Source organism: Plectrocnemia conspersa, unplaced genomic scaffold, assembly GCF_051122295.1.
Source record: "Plectrocnemia conspersa isolate PC_06_02 unplaced genomic scaffold, ASM5112229v1 ptg000008l, whole genome shotgun sequence".
Classification (NCBI taxonomy): domain Eukaryota; kingdom Metazoa; phylum Arthropoda; class Insecta; order Trichoptera; family Polycentropodidae; genus Plectrocnemia; species Plectrocnemia conspersa.
The window spans coordinates 17,879,224-17,906,589 of NW_028277172.1; the positions used below are offsets into that span (position 1 = coordinate 17,879,224).

At 27.6% G+C, this 27,366-nt stretch overlaps 1 protein-coding gene across 1 annotated transcript in view; it reads right to left on the reverse strand.

Annotated features, from left to right (window-relative positions):
- LOC148233219 (uncharacterized) overlaps window positions 1–17,605 on the reverse strand; it is a 30,879-nt gene extending 13,274 nt beyond the window's left edge. Inside the window, exon 1 of the mRNA XM_088189888.1 lies at window positions 16,709–17,605. Coding sequence (XP_088046014.1) covers window positions 16,709–17,372 — 664 coding nt within the window. The 5' untranslated portion in view covers window positions 17,373–17,605. The remainder of the gene's footprint in view (window positions 1–16,708) is intronic.
- Between the last annotated feature and the right edge of the window lie 9,761 nt (window positions 17,606–27,366).

The window sequence follows — 27,366 nt, forward strand, 5'->3', positions numbered from 1 at the left end:
TAAGCTAAGATATGCATTAGACAAAAAGCGCCACATCTAATCATCTACATTGCTCAAAGGATCGAGGACTAAAAGGGATTTCAAACTCTTCTATTTCTTTGATGGTATACAAGCTACAATGCTGTCAAATTACAGAACTTTCACTAGAGCTACACCGAATCGACCGATTCGGCCGAGAAAAGCAGCCGTTTTCACTTCGATTGTCTGATCTGGTTAAGCCAAGCAGTCACGATGAATCTCCAATAGATATTCTTGATTTTCGATACGACATAGAGACTATGACGTATATATAATATAGCAACGTATATATAACTGTTAAAAAGTAAACAACATAATTTAAAAAAAAAATTAAAATAATTATTTTTAGTACGCAGGAAAATATTGCAGGATTTACCCTCCTTGAAAATTTTAGACCAAGACTTTTAGCAATGCTGAATAATAAACGATTTACATATCTTTGCAATGAATCGAGATTATTGAGTTGTTTTGATTTATTTGAAATATTCACAGTAAAACTGATATAATGTCAATGATTCTAAGACGCTCGTTCTTATACCGTGTAAATCGGACGCAGGTATAAGCATATTTATTGTAAAATATGTTAGGATTTAAATAGTAATCAATAAAATGTTTCGCTGGTCCTTCGAACCTTCCTTAATACGGTCTTACCGCGGGGAAAATAAGAACACAAAAGTTAAAAATTAGACATCATAAGTCGGATCTACTGCCAGCATTGAAGCGCGCCAACTTTTTTGAATTGGAAAAGTTTCAATAGTAGTATGGATGAAAATTCAGAATTTATGTCACATATTAATATAATAAAAATCAGGTAATTCTTCTGAATATGTACGAATCAGAAACAATTCTTTATTTTAAATGAAGCTCTCAATAATTTGACATATGTATGTATTATACATACATTAATTTTTTTGCTTGGAGTTTCTCAAACCACAGATTAAAAACAATCATATTAATATGCTCGTCACAAAACAACAATCGTTTGGTGACTCCTAATGACACCTGAAATTTTCGCCTTCGGCTGTGATAAAATTGCCATTGTCTCTCGGAAAACATTAACTGCGACGCAGTAGAAAGTTTCCGATCGAGATGCGGTTTCAGCGACTTTCGTCAATTTAACTATGTATTATTAGTTATATGATGCGAGCAGCGAGCACTGAGACCAAGCCGAACCAACCTTGAGGTCCATTATGCGATCTGTGTACACGGTGGCCCACATTTCTAGAACTCGTCCACCTCCTCGCGATCCACGGGATCAATACCCACGTGGGCGAGTAGGCAAAGATTGAGCTTAATTAAAGGTGACTGTACAGGCGTAGTAACTATGTTTACTGCACAATACGCTGTGGTGTAAACAATGGGTGAACAACATATGAAATTACGGTAAAACGGAACGAATCGCAAAACGCGATAACGAGTGAGTGACGTTAAGATTTTCATGGAAAACAGCATGATTCATGATGTATTTATCTCATATAAAAATCTGGTATTATCTGATTATATTTAATTTGTTTGGTAACAATTAAAACAAGGCCTGAAAACACCTGAAATAATTACTGAATATGAAAAAGGCTTAACCTGGTAATAGTTTCATGTCATGCAACAATTAATATCTTATGCACTAAAATTGTAATTTTTATCGTAAAACTTACAAAGTGGATGGATTTTTCTAGAAAAATATTTCAGGATTTTATATTTTTATGAGACTTCAAATACAGCATATTAATACAGATTAAAGTACAGTAGGGAGAGTCTGAAATATAACTCGTACTTTCACGAAACTTCCTACACTCTTTAAAGTCATTAGTATACTGCTAATTTATAGGACAATGGGTTAGTTTACATGACTATGGGTTAGTATCACAATTTATTTCGATACATATATGAAACAATTTAAATTTCTTATAACTACAATTATTATTACTATTAAACCAGTCCTCAAATATATATTTTATCGATGGAAAATTTTCTATTACTATTTTTTTTAACTAAACATCTAATATCAGACGTTCTATTATAGTTCTCTTTAATAAAACTTTGAATGCAGATATAGAAAATAATTTATTTAGGCGAATAAATTTTGATAAAATTGAAAGTATGCTTTTTTACAAAACATGCTTTAAAAATACATAATATTATTATTTATATAATCAGTAAATGATTCACCTTTTTCACTCATCATATTCGTAATCTATTTATCAAGGTAGTATTATGTGTTATTACGCATTTTCATACATTTTTCAGTTCTGAGAAGTAGCACCTTATCTTAAAAATAAAGCCTTCAGTTTTCATTAAAAGAAAACATGCTAATAAATAAATGCTAAAATTCTCGTGTTCTATACATAATATATTTTTCGGGTTACTTTTATATGTGTCACATTATATTGTATTAATTTATAATATTATGATTCCAGTACAAAATTTATATATTTGAGCTATAATTTTAAACTGAATTTATTTATTACATTAAAAGTGATGCAAATTAATAAAATAGCTTTTAAAGTTGAACTTTATATATAACATGATAATATTGCTCTTTGATTATTTTAAGGTCAATATATATGCTTTAGCATAAATGTTGCATATTAAGTGATTCTCAATAATAGACACACACTTGAATTATTATCATTGAAAATCTCAAATAGTTTTTTTTTCAACACTACAGTTGACTACGCCTTAATCAAGTTTGTACGCCATCTTATGATGACTATACCCACAGATTATCCCATCACTCAAATCCTGAATAAATCAGACCTTGTGAGGCATTAAAAATATGCTTAAAATATCACGCGTGCATTTTCATTCAGGGTCGTATTTATTCGCCTCTTTATTAATTCAATAAAATTAGGTAAACTGTTAATATGCAATGTATTATATTTATAATAAAATAATCATATTTATCTATTCACAGCGACTGACACACATCGCTGAGCTTTTTTTTTGCCAAGACTGGTCATATACACCACTGGCAACATTGGCGAATTAAAACAGATCGATGAACCGTTCTTCAAAACTGGTAATCGATTGTCTCGTCAAAAACCAGTTTTTTGGCCTTTGGGTGTTTTGCCAAAATTCGATCGCGTTGCAACATAGCAATCTTTGAATATCTTGTGTTACAAAAATATATATAAAAAAAATGTACGACAGAATCAATACATTAGAAAAATAGCTAATATCAATATGTACTTTGATATATTTTTAGACGATCGTGACTTTTTTAGATGTGTATTTAACTATAATTGGTAAAGATGGTAACGCTTATGAACTGACTTAAAATATTAGAACATGCAATTGACATTTATCATTATGGTTGTATTTTTATCATCTATAGATATACGTGTGAAATATTTTCACGGATTTCTTGCATCAACATAGATCACAATCTTAATTAGCGGCAATGCGAAAGTAACGGTTATTTTCATGAACAATATTGAGAATTTATAAGTTCATTAATTTCGAGCATCATATAACAATACACGATTCGTATTCGAACCGTTATTTTTTTATACACCAAAAAATAGTACGGTAAAAAAACACACGGTTCGTTAAGTTAATGTTTTTTCACCGATTAAAATTATAATTGATTGAGCAACAACAGGTCGATCGAATCTCAGACTTTCAGAGTTTATGGAGTAAAATAAATAACTCAATAGCGTGACATAATAGGAGTCGCATAAAAATTTCTTTCGTGACTTTCTAATTGTCCAATCGTGAATTTATTATACATTTTCACCGCAAAATTGATTCGAATTCAAATGGCAACAAACTGCAATTTTCGTTCTGTTAAAAGTTGATTTAAACAACGAATGTGCTAATAAATTGTGTAAATTTCTCACATGCATCTTTGCATTGAAAAAATATGTGTGAAATTCTACATGAATTGTATAATTAAAAAAAATATTAATTATGATATAATAATTTAATAATTATAATAAATTAAGAGAAATAAATACACTTGTTATCAAGAAAAATGGTTACGGTTCAACTCAAGGGCATTTGAGCTATAATTTTTTTTATGAATAATGTATGCACATTATCTTGTTATATATTTTAAGAGGATGTTGTTTATTTTTTTATTATTTGATTGATAATTATGATATTTTAGGTTTTTTATTATAATTAATTAATTAATTTCATTGATAAAATAATTGTAATAATTGCTATGAAATAGTATTATTTAGCACGATGCTATAAAATCGATTTAAGGTTATATTCATGCATAGGAAATTTAATGGTAATTTACCGGTATATATGCAAATTAATATTGAACGGGCGAATATGTGGTTAATATCGTTTAAATATATCAAACGTATAATGATGCTTAATAGCGCGCATTTACCGATTAATATAAGCGAATAAAATTAATGCAATAAATAGGCTTTAATTTCAATAAATATATAGGTTACTAATTGTATAATATAAATTCTTATATATAACAACTAGATTTATTTACATAAAAATAAAAACTAACATAACCATTGAATTTATAATGGCTAACTAAAAAAATATTTTTGAAAACTGATTAATAATTTATAGGTATTCCAAATTTACTAACGATACTTTAAATGGCACTATCTTGTGAATTGTTAATGCTACAGACAGAATAAACAGCAAAAATAGAGTCAATATGTAGCACCTTCAATAGGATATATTTTTTTTCTATAGCACTAACATTTGATTATATTATCATCCTAAGAATAAAAAAATATATCTTTTAAGCTTCCTAAAAGACAACTAATTACTTGAATTGAACACATCCTAAAAATAATATATATTAATAAATATTATCAAAACGATTCTACTTCACACAAATACCGTCTCTATTAGCTTAACCACTTGACAATTTCACTTATAAAAGCCACTCATGAGCCCAAAATATCATTTCGATACCAATAATTTCCCGATGTCAATAAAAAACGCTGAAAGCATACTTTTTACCAAAACATTCACCGATTCAACTCTCCATTAATTCTCAAAAACGCTTTTGATGGACAGAGATAGGCACTCTGCATATATAGAAGCTCAAAAGCATGAAACAGAACAAACACATCAGATTTGTTTGGCAAAATCGTGCTACTCAATCGACCGAGATTTTTTCACTCAACAAAATCGCTTTTACATCCTGCTCGCGATTAAATCGAACGTTGCTGCGAGTTCTTAACTACGCTCTACATACATGCAATTAGATTAAAATATCTATATATTAATATAATTACGATATGTACGAACATAAATGGATATGCAATTGTATCGATTTAATTTATTTTATATATATCGGAGAGGGCAACGCACGATACTATTCAATATGTGATATGCCATTAATCTCAAGCGTAACAATTAACCCGTATCAATCGTAAGTTTTAATACATCACTTCTAAATTGGTGGTTTTAGTATAATCTGAAACTTTAATTTACTATATAGTGTTACAAGACTTGCTCTAAATTTCTGCGGGAATTTCTAATTACGAATTTACATTATCTTTTATGGTTTATTATACATAGTGTGCATATTTTATAATGTTATGGTAAACCCTAAAACATGCTTAATATTCAATTTAGGAAAGGCTGAATTTCAGTATAAACTAAAATATACAAGTACATACATCTATTTTAATAAAAATATATACATGAAAGAATAATTTATTTCTATTAATATTTTGTGCAAATCTCTCACTTTATATCATAATATATAATGATATTGTACAACAATTTTATGTAAAATTATACATTGATTTCAGTTGTGTTCTCATCTTTATTTTTCCTTATAGGAACTCGTTTTCGATTATATTAAGTAAAATCTAAAATGATTAATTAATGTGAACTATGAACACATCTATGATTTAAAAAAAAATGTTAAATTATTGGTTTTAAAGTCATTATAAAAATAAAAGTATTAATTCTGTTTTAGTAGTAATTTAAATGTGTTATTAGTTCAAGTTGTATTATTACTACACATCAATTGCATACAATCATAAAAAATCGTAAAAAAAATTAAAGCATTATTTAATCTGTGGTTTTGTTAATAATAAGTAGACTTTTGTATCATGGTGTAAAATAAAAATAAAAAGCAGTTTTTTAACAGCGATTTTAATGGCAAATAATAATAATTTCAAGCATTAAATTTAAAATTATTATCACAGTCTGTAGCACAAATATCTCACTTCATACAATAATTTATTATGAAATTGATTTTTAATAAAATATTAAATAATACAAAAGGTCTTGTTTTGAATAAAAAAATGGTAGAATTCATGCATTTTTAATGATTAAATAAGGCAAACTATAGATTTGTACAGTCCGTCCAAGATATGAACGCTCATCGTCACAGTATTGGTGAGAAAATATAATATGGTGACCAAGTGAAATTACAAGTGCAATTAATTTTTACTTTTTTAATTTAATTTGTTGAGGAAAGAGTAAAATATCGCTTTCTTACTTCTTTTGTTTATTTATATACATATTTAACTGAAAAACATGAGAGCAGTTTTAGTATCACTCTCCAGATTGAATATCTGTTCAATAAAATATTTTTTTAAATACCAATAGAATATTACAGAAATTGTTTTATTGATTACAAGATACTACAACATTACAATAATTTATAATAAAAATATAACACATTATAATTTTTAATTCATTTTCCAACGTATGGTCACGCTGATTTAGTATTTGTAAAGTTCTCCTATCGGTGTAAAAAAATTCGCGGAAAACTGTGTTTGTATGCATGCATGCGTACACGCACCCTTATTTCCAACACAACGATTATGAGCGTTAACATCTTGAATGGACTATAGTTGATGTTGTATTAGTGGATATTAAAATTTAAATAAGTTAAATTACGGTTTAAGAATCACTATAAAAATAAAATGATTTATATTTTTTTAAGTTAGAATTCCAATTTTATATTTTTCAAAGCATAATTTTTATTATCGTATTTATGAATTTCGTTAATCTACGATAACTAAATTCTATATTTGTTTTAAAATATGTGAAATACTTTATTTTTATTTTTTATTACAAATCTGATCTTGGTGGAATACTTGGCAATTTTCAAATATAGAAATAATATTGAACGTTAAAATATATATATATATATAGAAAAGCAGGATGCACATTTAAAATAAATCTCACATACAATTTTCTAGCTCTTCATAAGCGATATTTATGAGGAGCTCAATTTTTTTCTTTGAATTCTCTCCAACAACAATGGAGCCATATTTGAGGACGCTACGAACTAGCGTATCGTACAGAACGCGAAATTATTGAAGTGACACGCGCTCCGCATAACGAAACCGAGGATCCTCGACACCTCATCGCAAATTTTATCGATATACATATACATGTATAGAAAATCTCCATCCAAGTCATCATGGATGTATATATGCTTAAAACACCTCTGCCTTTAGGCTGAGGTTTCTTACAGTTAACTTTAAAAAAAATTCCGCCAGGCAAAGGCATTTGAAAAATGTGACAATGTGACACTTTGCGATTCAGAAAAGTAGTTGTTTGTCGATTGACTAGCTCCACAGCGACTGCAAGTCTTTCTGTAAAGATAGTAAATCCGAATTTGTGCGAATTCTTTCAGATCATCAGCATAACATAAATATTCAGAGTTATTAATTCCCGCATGTATGTCGTTAATAAAGCGCAAAAAGAAAGGACGCAGATTTGATCCCTGTGGTACTCCTGAATGAACATATATTTTTATTTTTATAATACACCAATTGTATAAATCTTACACCTGTTAAATTATAATGAAATAAAACTAATAGCTAATGAATCATAAAATGTGATACAAATATTAGATTGAAGATTTTAAATGAGTTTCCTAGACGGTCGTTAAGGCAATAATGACCAATGGTGACGCATAAATCTGAGATGTGTCACCAGCAACGGCCTTCGTTCGAAAGGATCGAAAGGTTGGGCGCCTCTGGCCGCAAGAGGGCAAATAAGGCGTTTTAATTCGATCGTGCACGAGTCGCATTCCACACCAGTGATTCCGACATTCGCCAACAAGAGTCAGCTGAGTCAGGCCTACCGGAGCCGCCATTGACTCTCAAGCACGAGAGATGAGATGAATCTACGAGCACCATTAATTAGAATTTGCTATACATTTCCGCATATTAGTTGATATTAGTCAAACATTATTCAGATACAGCATTAATATATTTTAATATTCAGATATAGAGAAATCTACTTTCTTTAAATTAATACATTCATACATCTTCTATTACGTAGCTTAACTGTATCATTATACATTTATCCAGTTTTTTTCATTTACCACATATCTAGTTGATATAACAGTTATATCATACGAATATTCTTGTCGCCACGTCTCTTGAAACTTGCTCTCAATATTTTTTTTTTAATATCAATGTAATTATACTGATTGATAGACAGTGTGTGGATATCAAAGGGTCAAACCCTATTATCAATAACATGTTTGTTAACATAACTAGTGCGTATTTTTCTATGATACAATCCTCTCGCGTGTCTCGTGACACTTTAAATCCTAATTTATTCAATGTCAAGGTTCAAAATAAAGCACTCGCATGATGAGCTATTTTTATAGAAAAAAAACGGATGTTATGTACAGTGTACAAATGTACACGACCCGGATTAAGCTGATGGTCAATTGAATGTTCTTAGCATCTCCTGTACTTATTCTTCCATTGTCATTATGGCTATTGCTATTTTTGTACTAGCCCAGTCATGGATGATTGACATAATAACGTTTAGTATAATTGAAATATAAATAGACTGTTTGAATATGCATCCTGAAATAAATCAATCAGTCAAATGATTGATTTTATTAAGAACTATGCATATCTTAAAATAAATATATTTAATAAGCATATGTACTATAAGGTGAACAAGGATAGACACATACGCATAAATATATAAAAAGAATATGAAAATAGCAGTAGATCCAAAATATCAAAGTAATATTTCAACTTTCAACGCAGTTTTTTTTATTAGTCATGTGTAAAGAAATACAACAAAGATTTAAACTCATAAGTAAGACTACAAAGATAAGATTTTCATGTGAAATTAAATTATGATTTCAGTTGTTTTGATAAAATTATACAATGATTTTCTGTTGGTTCTTTCTTATGTAAGATTTTATTTTTACAAATCGTTTTTGCAAAATTGGACAAATACTTTGGTATCTATTTAATGAATCAGTATTAAATAGCGGAATCTATTACATTGATTTTTTTTATACCTAATATTGCTTTCTTTCTATGTAAAATGACAAAAAATTAAATAGTTACAAAAGTTAACAAATATTAAAAAAATATGTATTATTCAACTCAAACTAAACTTATGCATTAAACACTAATCTGCGTGTATATATTATGATTATGATGCCTAGTACTTATTAAATTTATTAATAGCCAAATTTTTATCTCTTGAATATAGACTTTTAAAGTAGAAAACATTACTTTGTATATAAAATTATGAAACGAAGTAGCAGAATCTATTATTTTGATTATTTTTTGCTAACATTTATATTTTTTTGTAATATTGGTTTCTGCTGTTAAAAAATACAGAAATTAAAATATACAATAATCAGTTTTGTACATTACACAGTAATTAATTAAGTAATAAAAACGTATTTTTATATTGATTAATTTATTAAAACATATGTTTTAGTTTATATTATGACCTCTAGATTAAATTCCAAAAATAAAATATACCAAATCTGATTAAATTCATAATTCCAATATAATATAATATACTTTAGTTCAAGCTAAACTTACGCATTTTACATGAATATGTATATTTATATTAAAATTATGATACATAGTAAGCATTGAATTGATTTTAAGCTAAAATACATAATTTCGATTATATGTATTTGAAAGAAGCAAAATATTCATTTTGTATAAGAATCCCTAAACAACTATTAGATTTTTTGTATAAAAATATATACACAAAAACTGCTAGAAATGATTAATGTAATTACATTTTTGCTTATTTTCAAGCGCAGTATTTTGCTGATTTTTTTATGTTTACAAAAAAAAATTTAATTTTGTCACATAAAGGTAAAACATATTATATAACGGTAAAAGCCACAATTCTATTAATGTAGATAGGCGCATTTAAAAGCAGCCTAGAGTATTAAATAAATAGTGTTAGAATGTCTATGACCGACTTTTAAGATCGATCTTGAAAACTTGAAATTAAACATGGTCTAGTAATTTAATAGAAAACGTTTATTTATACATTAAACAACTAGTTATTTATATTACTATAAATAATATTTAAAAACCTTTTAAAATGTCTCTTTGCAATTTCTAATATAAACATAATTGATTATTCATAAATACATATGGAATGCTTAATGTAAATAATATTGATTTCTTGCCAAAATATTTTTTTAGGCTTAGAAGTATTTGTAGCATAGAAAGCAATTAGATTTATTTAGCTATATTTACGGATTATCATATCGTTTTTTCTTAATAAATTATTGTTATATATTAAAAATCATTTATCAAGGATGTTGTGGTATTATACGGGATAAGGAAACGCGCGATAAACGCAGAGTTGACATAAAAAGTATATATCATAATGACTTTTATACTACATTGCATTTCAATAATCCAAATAATTTTATTTTATTACGTTACGTGAACGTTACCGTATGGCGGTAACGGAAACTGAAGGTTCAAATATTCATTTTGAATAGAAAATTATTATACAACTCGTAATTTGAACTGTTATATTAACATCATTGTCGTAATGACGCCGAGTGATTTTTTTTCACGGATCTCTCGAGATCACTAACCCGGAGAAAGTGAACCGAGTGCCATGGCCGACAAACTATTATACGATATTACTGGTTTTGCTGGATCTTGTCTAAAACGAGTGTGGATGCTGCATACATACACTCTATGCAGTGACGATTGAGAATCATCATGTATCGTTGCGCTGGTTATTATTAAAAAATATATAATCAATCTGACTTATTGAGTTTAAAATATTATATATTATGTATTTGGTATAAATAAAAATACTATAATACATATATATAAAAATAATAATTCTGAATGCATGCATATGTGAGTCACTATCATTAAAGGAGCTTTTATGATTAAATTTAAAATTCAAAACCAAACAATGTGCAAGGTGTGTTGGTCCATTAATATTAATGCTAAGGCTGCGTTCGTGTCGATATGAACGTATACAAGTTATGCACCCATACACGTTTATACATTTTAGAAAGTATTATATAAATAACGTTTTATATGGCTTTATTTGAGATAACGTAACAGTTCATTTTAGTAGGAAAAATATGAAATAGCTGAAAAACTAATAGTCCTGGTAAAAAAATTATAATCAAATAGCAGTGAAATTATTAATTAATATAAAATAAAATTATATTATAAATGTATCATATTGTTTTATGGTAGAGGATTGAAAGTAAATTATTTTAAAATCCTTTTTCCATCTATTTTTAAGCTTAATTTAAAACTCTCAATATCGCAACTTTCCATAAAATGGATAAGCGTAAAATATTGGCGTTTAGGTACCGACATTATGCAAACTTGAGGACGGAATCCATTAGTGCAGCACTTTAGCTGATCTTAACTCAATTTTAATGTGGTTTCTGTGATCTAAAATATATCCCTTTATGCTAGACTATAATATATTTCATATTACAAAATATTTGATATTTAATGTTTGTTAAATTGTTGAGTAACTCGCATACCTTTGATCTCAGTGCCTACCTATCGACCTTACTCTTAATCAAAGTCAATTTTCAAAAGCACAACCTCTAACCCCCGAGGGTACCTACTACGTTATTCATATTACATAAATACAATACGCGTTTGTTGATATATCTCCGTATAAGAATCCGAGGTCAGAATTACGAGCCGCAATTAAGGCACCTTTGATCGTGATTAACGAGAGTTTACGACTCCGTTAAACGGCCAATGTCATAACGAGAGCAAGAAGAAAGCGCCGGAGGGTCACTCTCAAATCACGGTGTGACTCCTCCTTATTCTCCTTCTATACAGATGGACCGACGTGATAGATGATCCCCTTCATTACGGCCAATTGTCCGTATCATTCAATTAAGCCGAGCCGCTGCAGTTGAAAATGTTGACGACGGCTGCACAATGCATCGGGACAGATGCAGTAAATTAATCAAGGATTTATGATTGCAGACTTGTTGAAAAGATTGATGCGATGCAGATAAAATGCTAGGTTTGCATTCATATGATAAAATAACTTTCATATGATGAAATATTGCGCAAGAACTTTTAATAAAATAATCATAGTAATACATTTTGCTAAATCATTACAACAAAAATAGCATTTTGTAAAAAAATGAGATAATTATAATATTTACTATGCAAGTATTGTAATTTTTGGCTTTATAGAAAAAATCTTTCTACACAAAAAATCGTCTTAAATAGCGTTTGTGTATTAAATATAATTTTAATAAATCATTTAGTTTTTTAATTTAAATATTCCAATAAAAATACATATTATTAAATTTATTTAATTATTAAATAAATTGATTAAATATGACGGCGAGCTTAAAAATAAGCTTTATAAAAAACAATAAACTGGTTTACTTTTATTTGATAAATTAAAATTTATTACCATATTCTAGATATCCTGTAATTTTTACAGTTAGTAACCAATTGTACAAAAAACTAAATAGGTTAGTCTAAAAAATCATAGTAATATATTCCGCTACTTAAGCATGATTTTATATAAAAATATCGTGTTTTCTATTTAAAAAACCCATAATCTAGAGACCAAAATTTTCTACATATTTTTTTAATAAACTTCAGCATAATTTTGTATTTAAATACACATAAAAAATGTAACCTAATTTACTATAACCAAAAAACTATACAATCTAGAAAAAAAATATTTATAGAAATAAGTTCTATGAAACATATGGCAAGCAGATTTATTAAAGGGATTTCTCTCTGAAAGGAAAATTTTTCTATGCGTTCTTTAATTATAATATATTTTTTATATAAGCAATATGGCTTAATTTCATTAAAATATTTTGTAACATAATTGTTACTATATAAAAAAAATGTTCTATAAAATGAATATCATCAAATTTATTGAAACGATTTTTTTACGTTCTATAAATATAATCTAATATATTTTATAGACATATATTGAATATAATACTCAAATATTTAAGAAGCTTAAAAAATAATTTAATTAAAAAAATCAATGTTATTTAACAAAAATCTAAAACAAGATCTCATAAGGAAAATTTAAAAGTTAGCATATAATTTTGTATAAGAATTCTAATTATTTAATGTTATTATTCTACCTAAATCAGGAAAATGTACAAATATGTTTGTAGCATAAATAAGTAATAAATAAATTTAATATTTTTGATGCCCTAAAAATAGATAGCTTTGGATAATAATTTTATTTATTAAATTATATATACGGCAATGAAACTTATTGTATAAAGAACATAAAACTAGTTTCAAGAGAAATCTGAATGTCACATGGCAATAAATTATAAAATAATACAACTTAAATTTAAGTATTATATCCATATTTCTAGTTCCTTAAAAAAATTTTAAGGTTCTTAAATAAATATATTAAATAGTAATTAAACATATTTAATTGATCATAAAATTAGATGGAAGATTTTTTTATTTAAGAATTAATAAAACAGTTCATTAACTGTAGTAATATAATAACACCGTGTACACGTAATTTATCGTGTAAAATAAATATTAATTGAATCAACTTTATATGTACTTTTAATACCTCTTGTCGGTGTTAATTTAATTTCAAAAGATGTACAATATTTTTTGATGAATCTATCGAAAATTTCGCACAGCGACTGAAAAAATTAATAATACAAAGAAAGAGAGATCCAACAATAGAGTTTGACTTTCTCCGTAAGGCATTGTTACGGGGAAAAATCAAAATGTTGTTGAACCTGCGGTAAGTTTATAATCGAAACGGTCACGGTTGTGATCGGAGAAAATCATTATGGACAATGGGGAAAATTTGACTGAGAGGTCACATTTGCGAATTGTGAATGGTCAATAGATAACCCGTGACCGGTCACGTGAAGTCGAATGCGACATAGACCTACGTTCACGTTAATTAATCTAATGACTGAGAGAACACATGTCATGACCGTTTAAACGATTATTACCGGGAATTTTGATTGATCTCGAGTGACTCAATGCATTCCGAAATATTACCTAATGTTTGATAATAAAATTTTTAACTAAATAAATACTATAAAAAGTATGAGTTTTACACAAAGGACAGATGGAAAATAATATAAAATACGTATTCTTTATATAAATTTATACGAATTACGTTCATATTTATAAACATGCAAACGCAAATAGTACACAAACATTCATACATTAATTAACTAAATAATTAAGGAAGTTATTCGTAGGGAATCCTTGAAAGAGGTAAAACGTAACGCGTTAACAATGTTGCGTGTGCGATTTTCTCGTTAAATATAAAAAAATATATTAGTACTTAATAGTAAAATAAAATAAATACAATGCGTAAATATGGATGTCAAAACGAGCGAAAGTCTATAAGAAAAACTAAACCATTTTTAGAAATCGCTCATTTATGTGCACGAGGTTATCATTTCGTTTGATAATATTTTTATTTTAATATTATGTAAATATTTAAATAATTATAGTTTATTTTTAAGCGCGCTGCTAGATGATAAAAAAATGATAACAATTACATGTCTGTATTTTATTTTATGAATTTTAATATATTTTATACAAAGTAATTCATTTTACCTCGAATGAAATATGTATATGAATAATATTATTAAAAAGTTTTTTAAACTCAATCCTTATAAATTATTAATAAAGCATAATGTAATAATAAACCATAGGGATACTTTAAAAATCAGTCTAATAATAAAAAAATTATATAACTTAAAAATAATAGATAAGTAACTTTGGGTTATTTTAATTAAGCCACAAGTAATTTGTATTTTTATTTAAAAATAAATATGCCATAAATAAAATAAAATAGCAATCATTACCTAAAAATTATATTTAGTATATAAATAATTATATTAATTAATAATATAGACAGCAATTAATTATGTTGTTAAAATTTATATATGTGAGCATAAAGTAATAATATTGTAACTGTTTTTTTTTTTGACAAGGCCTTACATTTTTCATATAAACCTAGACATTATTTTCTACTTTGTTTTAAAAACTTATTTATATATTAAATAATAAAAAATATTACTTTGACTTCGTTCAAGATTTGATTTAATTTCTTAATTTGACATTTATATGACATTATATGTTCAAAATCTGATTATTCAAAATATATATATATATATAGTAGAGTTATGATCTTATAAATTACTGTGAATAATAAATAAAGTAGATCACGCACAAGTTAATCGTCAGTAATTTTTAAATAAAATGGCCAGTAATATTGTAAATATATGGTCAATAATAATTATAAATGGTCAGTAGTATTTTAATAAATAGGTTGACTTATAATAACGACAATAAAAAATAAGTTTTCAATACATCTATACTTAAATTGTAATGAGTTTATAAATTAAACTAATAATAATAAATATAGTAGATATTTTATTGACAGAAAATTAAATAGCTTTCCGTTTAATTTGATACACAAGTTGCAAAAAACTATAAAAAAATAAATCGTCAGTAACTTTAAATTTTTTTGTTTAAAACTGTTAATAGTGACAATACCAAAAACTATTTTTTTTTCATTATATCTATACTGAAATTCCTAATATTATTTTGAGGATAAGAGTTATGAGTCCATGATATTTTAATGGCAACAAATTAAATAGCTTAACATTTAATATGATGCCCAAGTTGCAAAAAAATGGTAATAAATAATCATCAGTAACTTTTAAATGATTATATTTAATTTCACAATATGATTTTAATATTGTTTAATAATTTTTACAATGCAATTTATAATGCATAATATCTAGCAACATGTATTATAGTTATCATAAAAAATAAGCACTATCATTTAATTTAAAAAGACCCTTTAATTACTGATAATTACTGCCTGTTTAACAAACTACAATATAACTACTAATCAATAATTAAATTTACTGACCATAAAATTTGCCCAATAAATACAGGTCACACTTTTATAAATTATTACTGATTTACGTATTATATACTTAATAAAAATATATTTGCTTATATATATAGCATCACCTATTTTAATATCCCTTTATATTATATTGAATAGTCCATTATTTTATGAGTAACAATACATTTATTTTAATAAATAATGTATTAAGTTTTAAACAAGATAAAGTCATAAAGCACGCACCTTGCGAATGTAAATTAAATCATGTTTTTGAAACGAATCAATTAAATTCAGTGAAAAGAAACAGCGATATTTTTTATATTAATGTTCAAATAATTGATTAAGCATGCGAGATAAAAATAATATCTGCATTTTTTTAACTCACGAATGTTTGATAATGAGTATTTGTTTGTAATGTATGCGATATGCATACTTTTAAATTATCTAATCTACTTTTAGAAGCGTGTATTAAATATTAAATACGACGTGCATTATATCATATAACATCGAGTCTAATTTGCTACAATAAGGATGCGCCTGTTCGTTATGATAATGCATATGACACAATTTACATCGTTAAAACGTAATTTAAAGTATTTACCTTTGGCCCATCCAGTCAGGACGTTTCCGAGGTATGCAACTTTGAACACGGGATCGGGTTCGCTGATGTTGACACTGCTGTGTCTCTTGAGCAACCTGCCTATTCCTTTGGATAGGGTTCTGAAGGTTTTATCTCTGAGATCTTTCGTTAAGGCCGCCACCACATCACCACCGTCACCACTTTTAGCTAAAGCCTTTTGATTGTGCTCGTGGAGCTTCTGTCCTATCAGTTTAGGAAGAGTAGGTAAAGATCTTCTTCTCTCTTTCAACACCGTTTTGCCTTGGAACACACTGTACACGTTAGAGTTTTTCTTATAGTTATCGCACACTTCCGCTTCTTCTTTTTTCTTCTCGTCTTTAGCGTTCTGATTGGCGCATTCTTTAGGCGTTGAGTTATTGTTCAGTTTATCACAGTCTGATTTTTGGTTTAGGATCGATAGAGAGAAGTAGTTTCCTTTCCTCAACGATGACGTCTTCAAGATGAGGTTTTGTTCACTGGAGCTTCTCGTCTTTAAGATGTGGATCTTGGGAATGGCTCTGTCCGTCTCGTCGACGCCGATGAACCTTCCGACGATCTCTTCGCTGCTTTTGGACCTGGATTCTTCGATTGATATTCTGCGAGTATCTCGCACCACGTCCAAGCTGGCATCTCCCGAATGCTTCATTGTTCGATTTATTGTTGCTCCTTTACAATATTGCTGCTTCACATGCCGTTGGTCTAATCAACGCGTACAGGTTTTTCTTCGATCTGGGTTAACATGAGTTTTGAGCACTTTTAAGAATTTTCGGCACCGTTGCGCACTGGGTCATGACTGAGAGCCACTGTTGCCGCAATTTATCACTGACACTGAACGGACGCGGACACACGTCTTGCCTCGAGCTCGCCTCGCGACGGAATGCCTCGGAACCAGTCGTCGCTTCGTAGCACTTCCCCAAGACTGAGTCACCTTCGCCGGCTCGAGTGCTGCAATAGAAGCAAAATGTACTCATCAACATTTGTTGTGTATTATGTGCGTTGAATATTGAGCAATAAATGTTTAATTTCTTCGGTCAAAAAGATTGTATTTGACGTTTCGCAATAGGAAATAAAATACTTGTATAATATGTTATAACACAATATATACCATGCTTATTCAATAAAAAATCTAATTTAAATAATAATCTATACAAAATTTTCAACTGCAATTTTCTGGGCTCAACACACAAATATTTAAATTATTAAACTTCCCAAATACACTTATTTTTATTATTTGTTTCTCCAATAAAAAAATTAGAACACAATTGAAGTAATTGATGACTCCAATTTAAGAATATGTTTACTGACATTTTTGAAGTAAATGAGTTTTGTACAGTTTCAATGAATTTGTATGGCAAAGAATAGCTGGAATATGTAGAACTATGAATTGAAGAACGAGTTAACTGTACTTATCAAAGTCAAACATAAAATTTACGGTAAGAATGTGTTAGGCAAAATAGTTTCAGGAGGAGAAAAAATATATTTCGTGAATCTATGGAAATATTTATTTACGTAAAGAATAAAAAACGAATTTTATGACCACGATAACTGCCTTATTGGCATAAAACTATAAAATAGTAATAATAATAGAAAAAAAATAACTGAAAGAGTCAATTTTTTTATAAAATAATGTCATTTATTTAGGGTATAACGATTTTTAAAGACACTATAATTAATGCAGTTTTCATCATATCGATATGAAACATTCTATGAAAATAGACCTCGTCAAAATGAGCTTGATCCGCCATGTTTTTTGTAAATTATTAAATATCGTAACTTCGTTAAAAAAACTGAATAGATTTTAACTTAAATAAATTGATGAAAGTGTTCTTTTACGTTTTATTTTTATTTATGAGAGTTTTTGGACACGATAATTACCAGAGTTTTAATCATAAAACTTTAAAACTCTTGCAAAATTTTAAGTTAGCCAGTCTAATCCGCCATCTTGTTTCAAAATGACGGCTTTCCAAAAAATTCTAACGTTTCTAAAACCCGATTAAAATCGGTTTCAAATTAAAAACATTCCTATTTTTTTAACTAAAACCACTACAAAATATAAATTTAGATTAGTATTTCATCAGAATATACAATTTAAAAAAATGCTTATTCTATCTTGTTTTTTATTCTAGATGCAAAATACACTAAAGGGTGGCAAATAAAAAAAAAAAATTCGTGTACTTTTTAATGGTTACCTCAAATTCAGAAATTATTAAAATGTTTCTCAAGGAGCATATTAATTTAATATTTTTATGGTTTCTTTTAAAGCATTACTGTTTTTATATAATAGTTTAGATACACATAGATTATAAAACTAGCATAACTACATAAGGTATATTTGTTAAATAATTTTGTGAATTTTCAAATGTAGAAAATGAGTTAACGTTATTTTTCGCCACATTAAAAAGCTCCACTAATTTTATATGTTAAGCTTAATATCATATATTTGTAATTCAGTTTTTTAACTCGTTTTATAAAAGAGTTTCTCTAACTAACTACAATTTTAAAATATGTTTTTTAAGATTGCGATAATCACTTCAATCATAAAATTGATAGTAAATATTTCCATTAAGAAATTCAGCGTTTAGTATAAATTATTTAATTAAATACGCTAATGTACAATTACTTATATACATATTTTAAAATATACTATCTGTATGAAGCCAGAGGAAAAATTAGCAAAAAACTTTACATGTTTAAATTTTTATAAGCTACACAATTGGCAGTACGCTGAACAGAAATAATTTTGATGATTTCATACTAAGATAAAAATATTGTAAAAATCCCATAATAACTTAAGAACTTAATGTTTATACTATGCATATGTATATTTATATTATAATAATACTTTATGCATTTTTTGCCTTATAGACAATTACTACATAGCTTATTATATTTTATGTACATACATACACGAGTGTGGCTTATAAAATATATATTTATTAACTTATTTTTCAAGTATATTACGTCATTGTATTGTCTGTAATATTAAATTTCTAACAACATCAAAAGCAAATAAAATATTATTTTATAAATAATATAATATGATACATATGTATTATGTTGGTTTATAACCTAACGGTTTGACCATATAATAATTGGCGTACACGTTATCATATTTAATTTAATATAGAACCTTCGTTCTGGGAATTAATCATTCGCGGAGCGAAAATGAGGGCGAGTATATTTATTACCATAAAAGGGGTTAGCTATTATAATCAAGCATATAACACAGAAAGCATGTTATTATATTATAGTATATATGTCTATAAAAAACTAATAAAATTGACTTGTGCAGAATTTTGCAATTTTCGTCCATAAATCATATAGTAAATTTGTTAATCTGTTTTTCTTTTAAAACATTATTGATAAAATTAATTTAGTTTTAATCTTTGCTTTGTCAATTATCAATGATATATTATGATAAATAGAACATATTAAATGTATTAATACATGAATTTTAAAGTATATTTTTAATATATATATGACCTTAAAAATAAATTATTGAAATATAATAAATAAAACAATATGTAACTTTGTGCGCAGCTTGTATATGCGCAGATCTAACCTTCCACAGTCATCCAGCGCTCTTTTTACTTGACGGGACTTGTATATATAGTCGCAATTTACGTAAAAATCTACTATATACGTATGAGCAAAAAACACTGCACATCACTGTAATAAAATAATGTGCATTTTTCATACAAAAATATAACATTTATAATAAAAATCTATAAATGTTTTAGATGTTCACGTTAAATTATTTTATTACGCTATATACTATAAGCATATAAATATCATACAAAATAAAAAAGTATTTTGTCAAAGTAAAAAGTATGATATATAAAAAAACTAATATCTATAAGTTATAAATTGCTAAAAAGTATAATTTATTTATCAAATATTTTCTATTTAACCTATATTTGCGAACATAACGTTCCATTTCCAGATATTTAAATGCACTATATCAAACACTACAATGTTGGAATGCAAATTAGAAGAGCGACCGTTTTTTAGCTCTTGTTATGCAGTAACATGAAACGTATAAATTTAGTTAAACTTCCGTGAGAAACTGTTTTTTAAAACCAGCAAAAAAATCATATCACAATTTTTAATGTATTGTATCTCATAAAGTTTTTTATTTTAATTCCTATTTATAATATTTTTATCCTTAATCTATTATTTATTCACTATCACTTTATGGTAAATGTGTAATAAGACGAATGTGAATTTTTATTCGGATTAACCGCATATATTATAAATACGTATGTAATTTCAAGTTAAACTCGTTGGAATTTTGACCTCGATTCGAGCATATTATTGGGTTAATTCGCTTAGATACGGACTTTTATAATATTTTAGCGGTAAATGTATTTATATAAATATCCTTTGTGATTGACGTTGAAATCGTAGATAAGATAAACATTTTTTTCTACAATAATTCAATAAACGTTTTTGCAATTATATAACAAAAAGTATACATAAGAAATATTTGGGTAGTTGAATAAATGTAGTATTGAATCATGTTGCTATGCAATTATGTTAGTACACGTGTTAAATGTATTAAATAGATACATAATAAAAACAAACATCAAGCACATCGTGTAGTTAACTAACTTTTATTTGCTTAGTATTGAGAAAATTTGTTATTTAAGAATATCACAAAATCAACTCATATATTATAATGTACAATATACATCGCAATATACATTATATATAGTACAATATACATTATATATGGCTAACGTTATTAAATTCGATTGTAAAACGGATACGTAATGTAAATTTGTGCTTATCTCAGATAACGCTTCAAAAAAGGCTATCCGAGTTGCGCACAGGTGTTTCAAAGTCCGTCACGTAGTTTCCGTTTTGCGCAAAATCCGGCTCCGTGACATCCTCTGACTTCCGAAGCTTTGAAAAATATTCAAGGGTTGTCAATCGTTTAATTTAGATTATCACTGTTCTCTTGGAATGCTATATCATTCCGTCCTAGATGGATCGAAACTGGGACGTTAAATGTTCTAGAATTCAGGAATTTAATTTAAAGAACGAATCATATTACTGTTAATATTCCAGTCACGGGAAAAACAGCATTAAAAGGCAACTAGTAAATGTATTATAAATACATATAAAATGGTGTTTTTTAATACTGATAATGATGACTGTATTTAAAATGTTAATTAGCAACCACAAAATATTTTTATTATTACGTTTTATGTTGGTTGATTGTGGTTAATCATGATAGCGAGATATCTATAAATTCTTAATCAAAACATTAACTTGTTCTTCGACAACAGATTTCAGCGATAAAGGGTAATAATTACTAGCAGCCGGAATATATTAAAAAAGTTCCGAAGCTCATTTGCCGCACGGCTGAAAAGCTCCGTCGATTTAATCATTAGCGAAGCGAAGCTTTTATATTAAAGTGAAGAAAAGTTTCCGAGCGTAATTACTAAACAAAACTATTACCATCAGCTTATAGGAATATGTGTATAAATAAATATTTTTAGTGTCTTTTGTGATGGAAATCTGTGGGAAAACAATAATTGTTCGATTGCCCCACTTTCGAGTTGGATCTGATCGAGTTTTGATTGACTTCCATATTTAGACTTTGTAGGTGCTTTGTGTTTATTATGTAATAGATACAATCGCTATTTAGCAACTCTGATTAATACACTTTGTGTTAGGATTATAGAATGTTTTCAATTAAATCTCACCACTTTATAATGCTATATATAATATTAGTTAAATAATCTGTGCTAGTAAATACAATATATGGTAGATGTAATATCAAAATAAAGGTCGTTTTTTTAATAATTAAAAAACCCTTTTTAAATGGTAATTGTAATTTTAATGATTTACAATATAATTTATTTCTAAAAATATAATCTTTCGGTCATATTTTTAATTTCATTAGCATAAAATATTGAGGGCTTTGGTGCAAAATATTCGAATAGCATTTCTCACATCGTCTGCATTTTGATTTTTTTCGTCTAAGAAGTGTTGCATCGATTAAAATAAATTATAGTAGGAAAGAGCAATGTCTGGAGAATAAGGTGGATGAGATAAAATTTCCAGCCACAACTTTTTTATATGTAGTAATATATATATTTGCATACATAAATGTTACTGTGAATATGTATTTTTTGGTAAAATTATATTTTCACTAGCAAAGTCCAAATATATTTTCACCAGTAGATACATATTTCTACTAGCGAAAATATAATTTAAGCTATGAAGCTCAATTTGACAGTTGCGAAACGTCCATTTGCTGTTCAAACCCAAACCTAACCTAACAAAAATTCTAAAACTAACTACATTTTTAGAACTTTCATTTGGCTAAGTCCAAAATACAAACTTAGCCAACTCATCTTTCAGGGGCAAATAAGCTAAAGAATAAGTACAGACGTCGCATCTCACATATTGCTCCATAGTTTGTCTGCATTTCGATATTACACTATATTTTAATTATATGGTAGTAATTCATACGATATTCCTATGGACTTCTAATATAAGTAGTCTGATCAAAATACATTCAAACCGAATTTTGTTCAATAGGAGAGCGCAAAAACAATTATCACTTCTCAGAAGTCAAAAATTCACGTCAAAAGCAATAAAATCGTGTCGGCGCCGTCGCAGTGGGAACGCTCGGTAACGAGCGTTCCCACTGCGACGGCGACGGCACGATTTTATTGCTTTTGACGTGGATTTTTGACTTCTGAGAAGGGATAATTGTCTTTTGCGCTCTCCTATTGGGCAAAATTTGGTTTTAATGCGCTTTATTTGATTCTCACTCGTAATTTTATTGATTGTCAAGCGTTTATATAATTTTTTTATATAAACGCTTGACAATCGAGCGTTTTCACCGCGATTACACGATTTTTTTGCTTTTGACCTGAACTGGAAATTCCCTATATGGCAACACTGAGCAGCAAAAAAAAAACACGACTAATTAGGAGTAGATATTTAAAAAAAAATTAATGTCTAATTAAAATATTTCGCATAAAATATGTGGCAACGATGGCTAATTTTTATATTTATTTGCTGCATAGAAAGGGTTAACTCGTACTTATTATTATGAATTCAAGAAATTATATTACGATGTTAATTCCATTTTTGTCATGAGGCCTGGAATCATTTTTTTTTCTAAGGACCAGGTTCGCTTTCGGCGGCCCTGGATTACCTAATACATAGATTTAAGAATCAGCATATTCATATTATTTATATTACAAAATTATAAAATATTCTTAAAATGTTGAATAACTTTGTTAAAAATATAATATAAATAAGCTATTGATATACATATACAGATGTTTACGACACAAATGAATGATATAACTTTGTAGCCATAATGATACACGTACTTTAAAACTTGAGTCGAGTAAAAAGAAAATAAGTTTTTCGTCAATCAGCATAGTAACACAGTTGCTATTCTACAATACAAAGAATCCAATTGATCAAATAATATTATATTTTTGAGAGATGGAGTTGCTGTGTTTGATCAGTTTTAGCAAACATTATTACTCATAATTAAGATCGTTCACAGTATAATTATCGGCAATTATTTAGACATTAACGCTAAATTAAATAGTAGTTTATTTGAACTGTGTGTGAATGTGCAAAAAGTCAGCACCTATAACTTCCCATCAGCGCATTGTTCTTCGGAAGGCTTCGGATACTTCTTCATTTGCTTTAGAAGCTTCCGGGTATTCAGTAGCTACTATTTCCGCGTTCATTGCATCCATATATAAATTGCGCTATACTTATAAAATGCCAATAAGAGTACGATAAAATAATTTCGATACAATACAACAATGAACCTCTAAAGATTTGGTTATTGTATGACATACCTCATTCATCTGACGGTAGTAGATACTAAGAAAAATGTAATCACTTTACGTTTCATTAAGTGTATAAAGTAAATTGATAAAACGGTTTTCAAGTTACATAAATTGTGGCTCTTTTCTTATAAGGCAGTTGGAAACTTAAATTGCAGCGATCAATGAACGCGAAGTTATAAAATTGTAATTATGAGCATTAAGCGCGAAATTTTGTGTGCTTCGTTCCAAGCACAAGTAATAACGAGCACCAACACACAGTAATAATAAAGTATTAAGTATATAGAGTAAATGTCTGTGATTAAAAAATTATAAGTATCGTACTTGCTCAAAAGTTAACGGAGAGTGAAAATGTTATATATTTACAGCTATTTATATGTTATAAATAGTTTTAGTATATTTTATTTAATATCTATAAACATATTTGTAAAAATATAAAATATCATTACATTGAAAATCAGTTAATTCCATATAAAGTTCTGGTATGAAAGATTCTATGTCGCAGTTAAAGAAATTCTGAGATCAAGATTAGAAAATTGAGTCTCAATTTTTTCTTAAGCTCACCTGCATAGTTACTATTAGATCTCTGATATAGAACATTTCTCTGTCGTAATAATTTGATGTAAATGTGTAAGTTCTAGACTAATTTCTATTTTAAATATTTACAGCACTGTAACGCATTATGCTTACGTCAGGTTACATAGTAGACACTGTCAATAAACATTTTATTCACCATGTTATTCGAAAGCGTAAAATCATTTTTTTTTTTGTTGAGAAGAAGCGTACTATTGTCTCGCATTTTGAAACAAAACAAAGGCGCATAAAGAAACATGGATTTTGGAGCAGAACTAGTCACTCAAGTATATTGAAAGATTTTTTTTATATAAAATAAGTGTTATTTTATCAATAGATATCCTAATAAGTTAATTAAACAATGCTTTTATTTGTTGTATACACGCAGTTAAAAATTTACATTTAAAAAAATTATAAAGCATTTTTTTATTATATAAAATTAAATTTGCACGAATATTTTTAAATGCTTATAACCATTGCCTTTTTTATAATGCTGCATAAATAAAAACAGGTTCATGCCTAATATGCATATTTCTTGGAAGGTTTTAATAGAGGTCTGGGAATGACAAAAAGTGTTATTTTTACGCCTTATTTAAAATAAGGTGTTCGTGCCAGATGTTTGAGAATATGCATATTTTCTCGGAATATTGAAAATATTTAAATGATTTTTTTCGATTTTCTATTACTCTAACCGGCCGGCGGCTTTATCTTTGCTTTGGTGATTCAAGAACCCGCTCCGATAAGAAAAAATACGCATGGGAATCGGCAGAATGCAAAACGATTTAGGGCTATTTTTCTTTTTCGATAATACAAAAAGGTTATTATATTGTTTTTGTAAAGTAGCAACAGTCTCACGATTATTACTGACAGCCGAACGAGCCTTAAAATTTTTGTTAAAACAATTGAAAAATATCAATTTTGAGCTAAGCTTGAAATTTCAGAAATTATATAATCGAAGAAACCAGTCAGTCATTAATTAAATATTTTCAGAATCTAGAATCTTTTACCAGTCAAAAAAATAATGATTTCTTTAGTTATTCTTCTAAAGCAGAAATATATGAAATAGGGAAAGAAATTATTCGCAGATTATTTAATGGTTCAATGAATTCTAAGGACCCTCGCGACTCTATGAAATCATTAAAATCCATTGAAGAAATTAAAAATTTATCTTTGGCGCAGCAATTAGACAGAGAAAAATCTTTTAGCCTTACAGAGAGTAGTGTAAGAAAACAAACATCTTTTGGATTAGTGGAAAAAGATTTTAGAATATTTTAATCGACGGGCAAGAGTACAAATAATTTACAGTGCCTAATGAAGCCTTGTCGATTAAACCAACATCAACATAAAACGAGTGGAATTTTTCCACGGCCGAAATTTTTTTAACAAAAAAAAAAAGAGGATGTGTGATTCTACTTCAGATGGCACGTGTTTTTTAAATGATTATTTTAAGAATAATATGTAATAATTTATCTGAAATACTTCACTGTATAGAAACATTTTTTCATTCCTCAATTTGTGTCTTGTAGAAAGTATTTTACTCATTGGCAAGTGACGTTTTTTTTTATAAAAATGTATATGATATTCTATATGAACTGAAATAGCTCATTATTAGATATTTTTATACCTAATATGTAAAACCTAACTCGATTTGATTGAATCATCAGATATTCTATATAATATATAGATTAGGAGAATCTAGGAAAACCTAATCTGTGATGGTCGATCAAAATTATAATTATATATTAATCACTAAATCCGATCTCCCAGACACAATAAAAAATTGAAAAACTCAATCTAAATTGTTTATTAATTATTTTATTGCTTTTTTTTAGCAAATATAGCTAATTGTTTATACACTAAACAAATATAAGCCAAACATATATATAAAAAATAATATATAAAAAAATACTTATATCTTAATGCACGAAGGTGTTTCTTTATTCAATTGAGGAAACCCGCTACATTTTTTTTGCGGATTGTCCTAGAAATATTATTATACAAATTCACACCTTCGTACAATATTCCCTGACCGTACTCGTTTTCTTTTACCTATCTATCCTTAAATTGTTTCTATTTCTAAGTGAATTATTATTATTATTACTCTAAGTATTCAACTGCAATATTACAAAACAAATAGGTGCGTTCATCCGAAATTTTTTACATAAACAATAACATTCGATACGTCAGACTTCGAAATTTCTGACATATCTAAATATTTTTCGCATTATCTCGTTG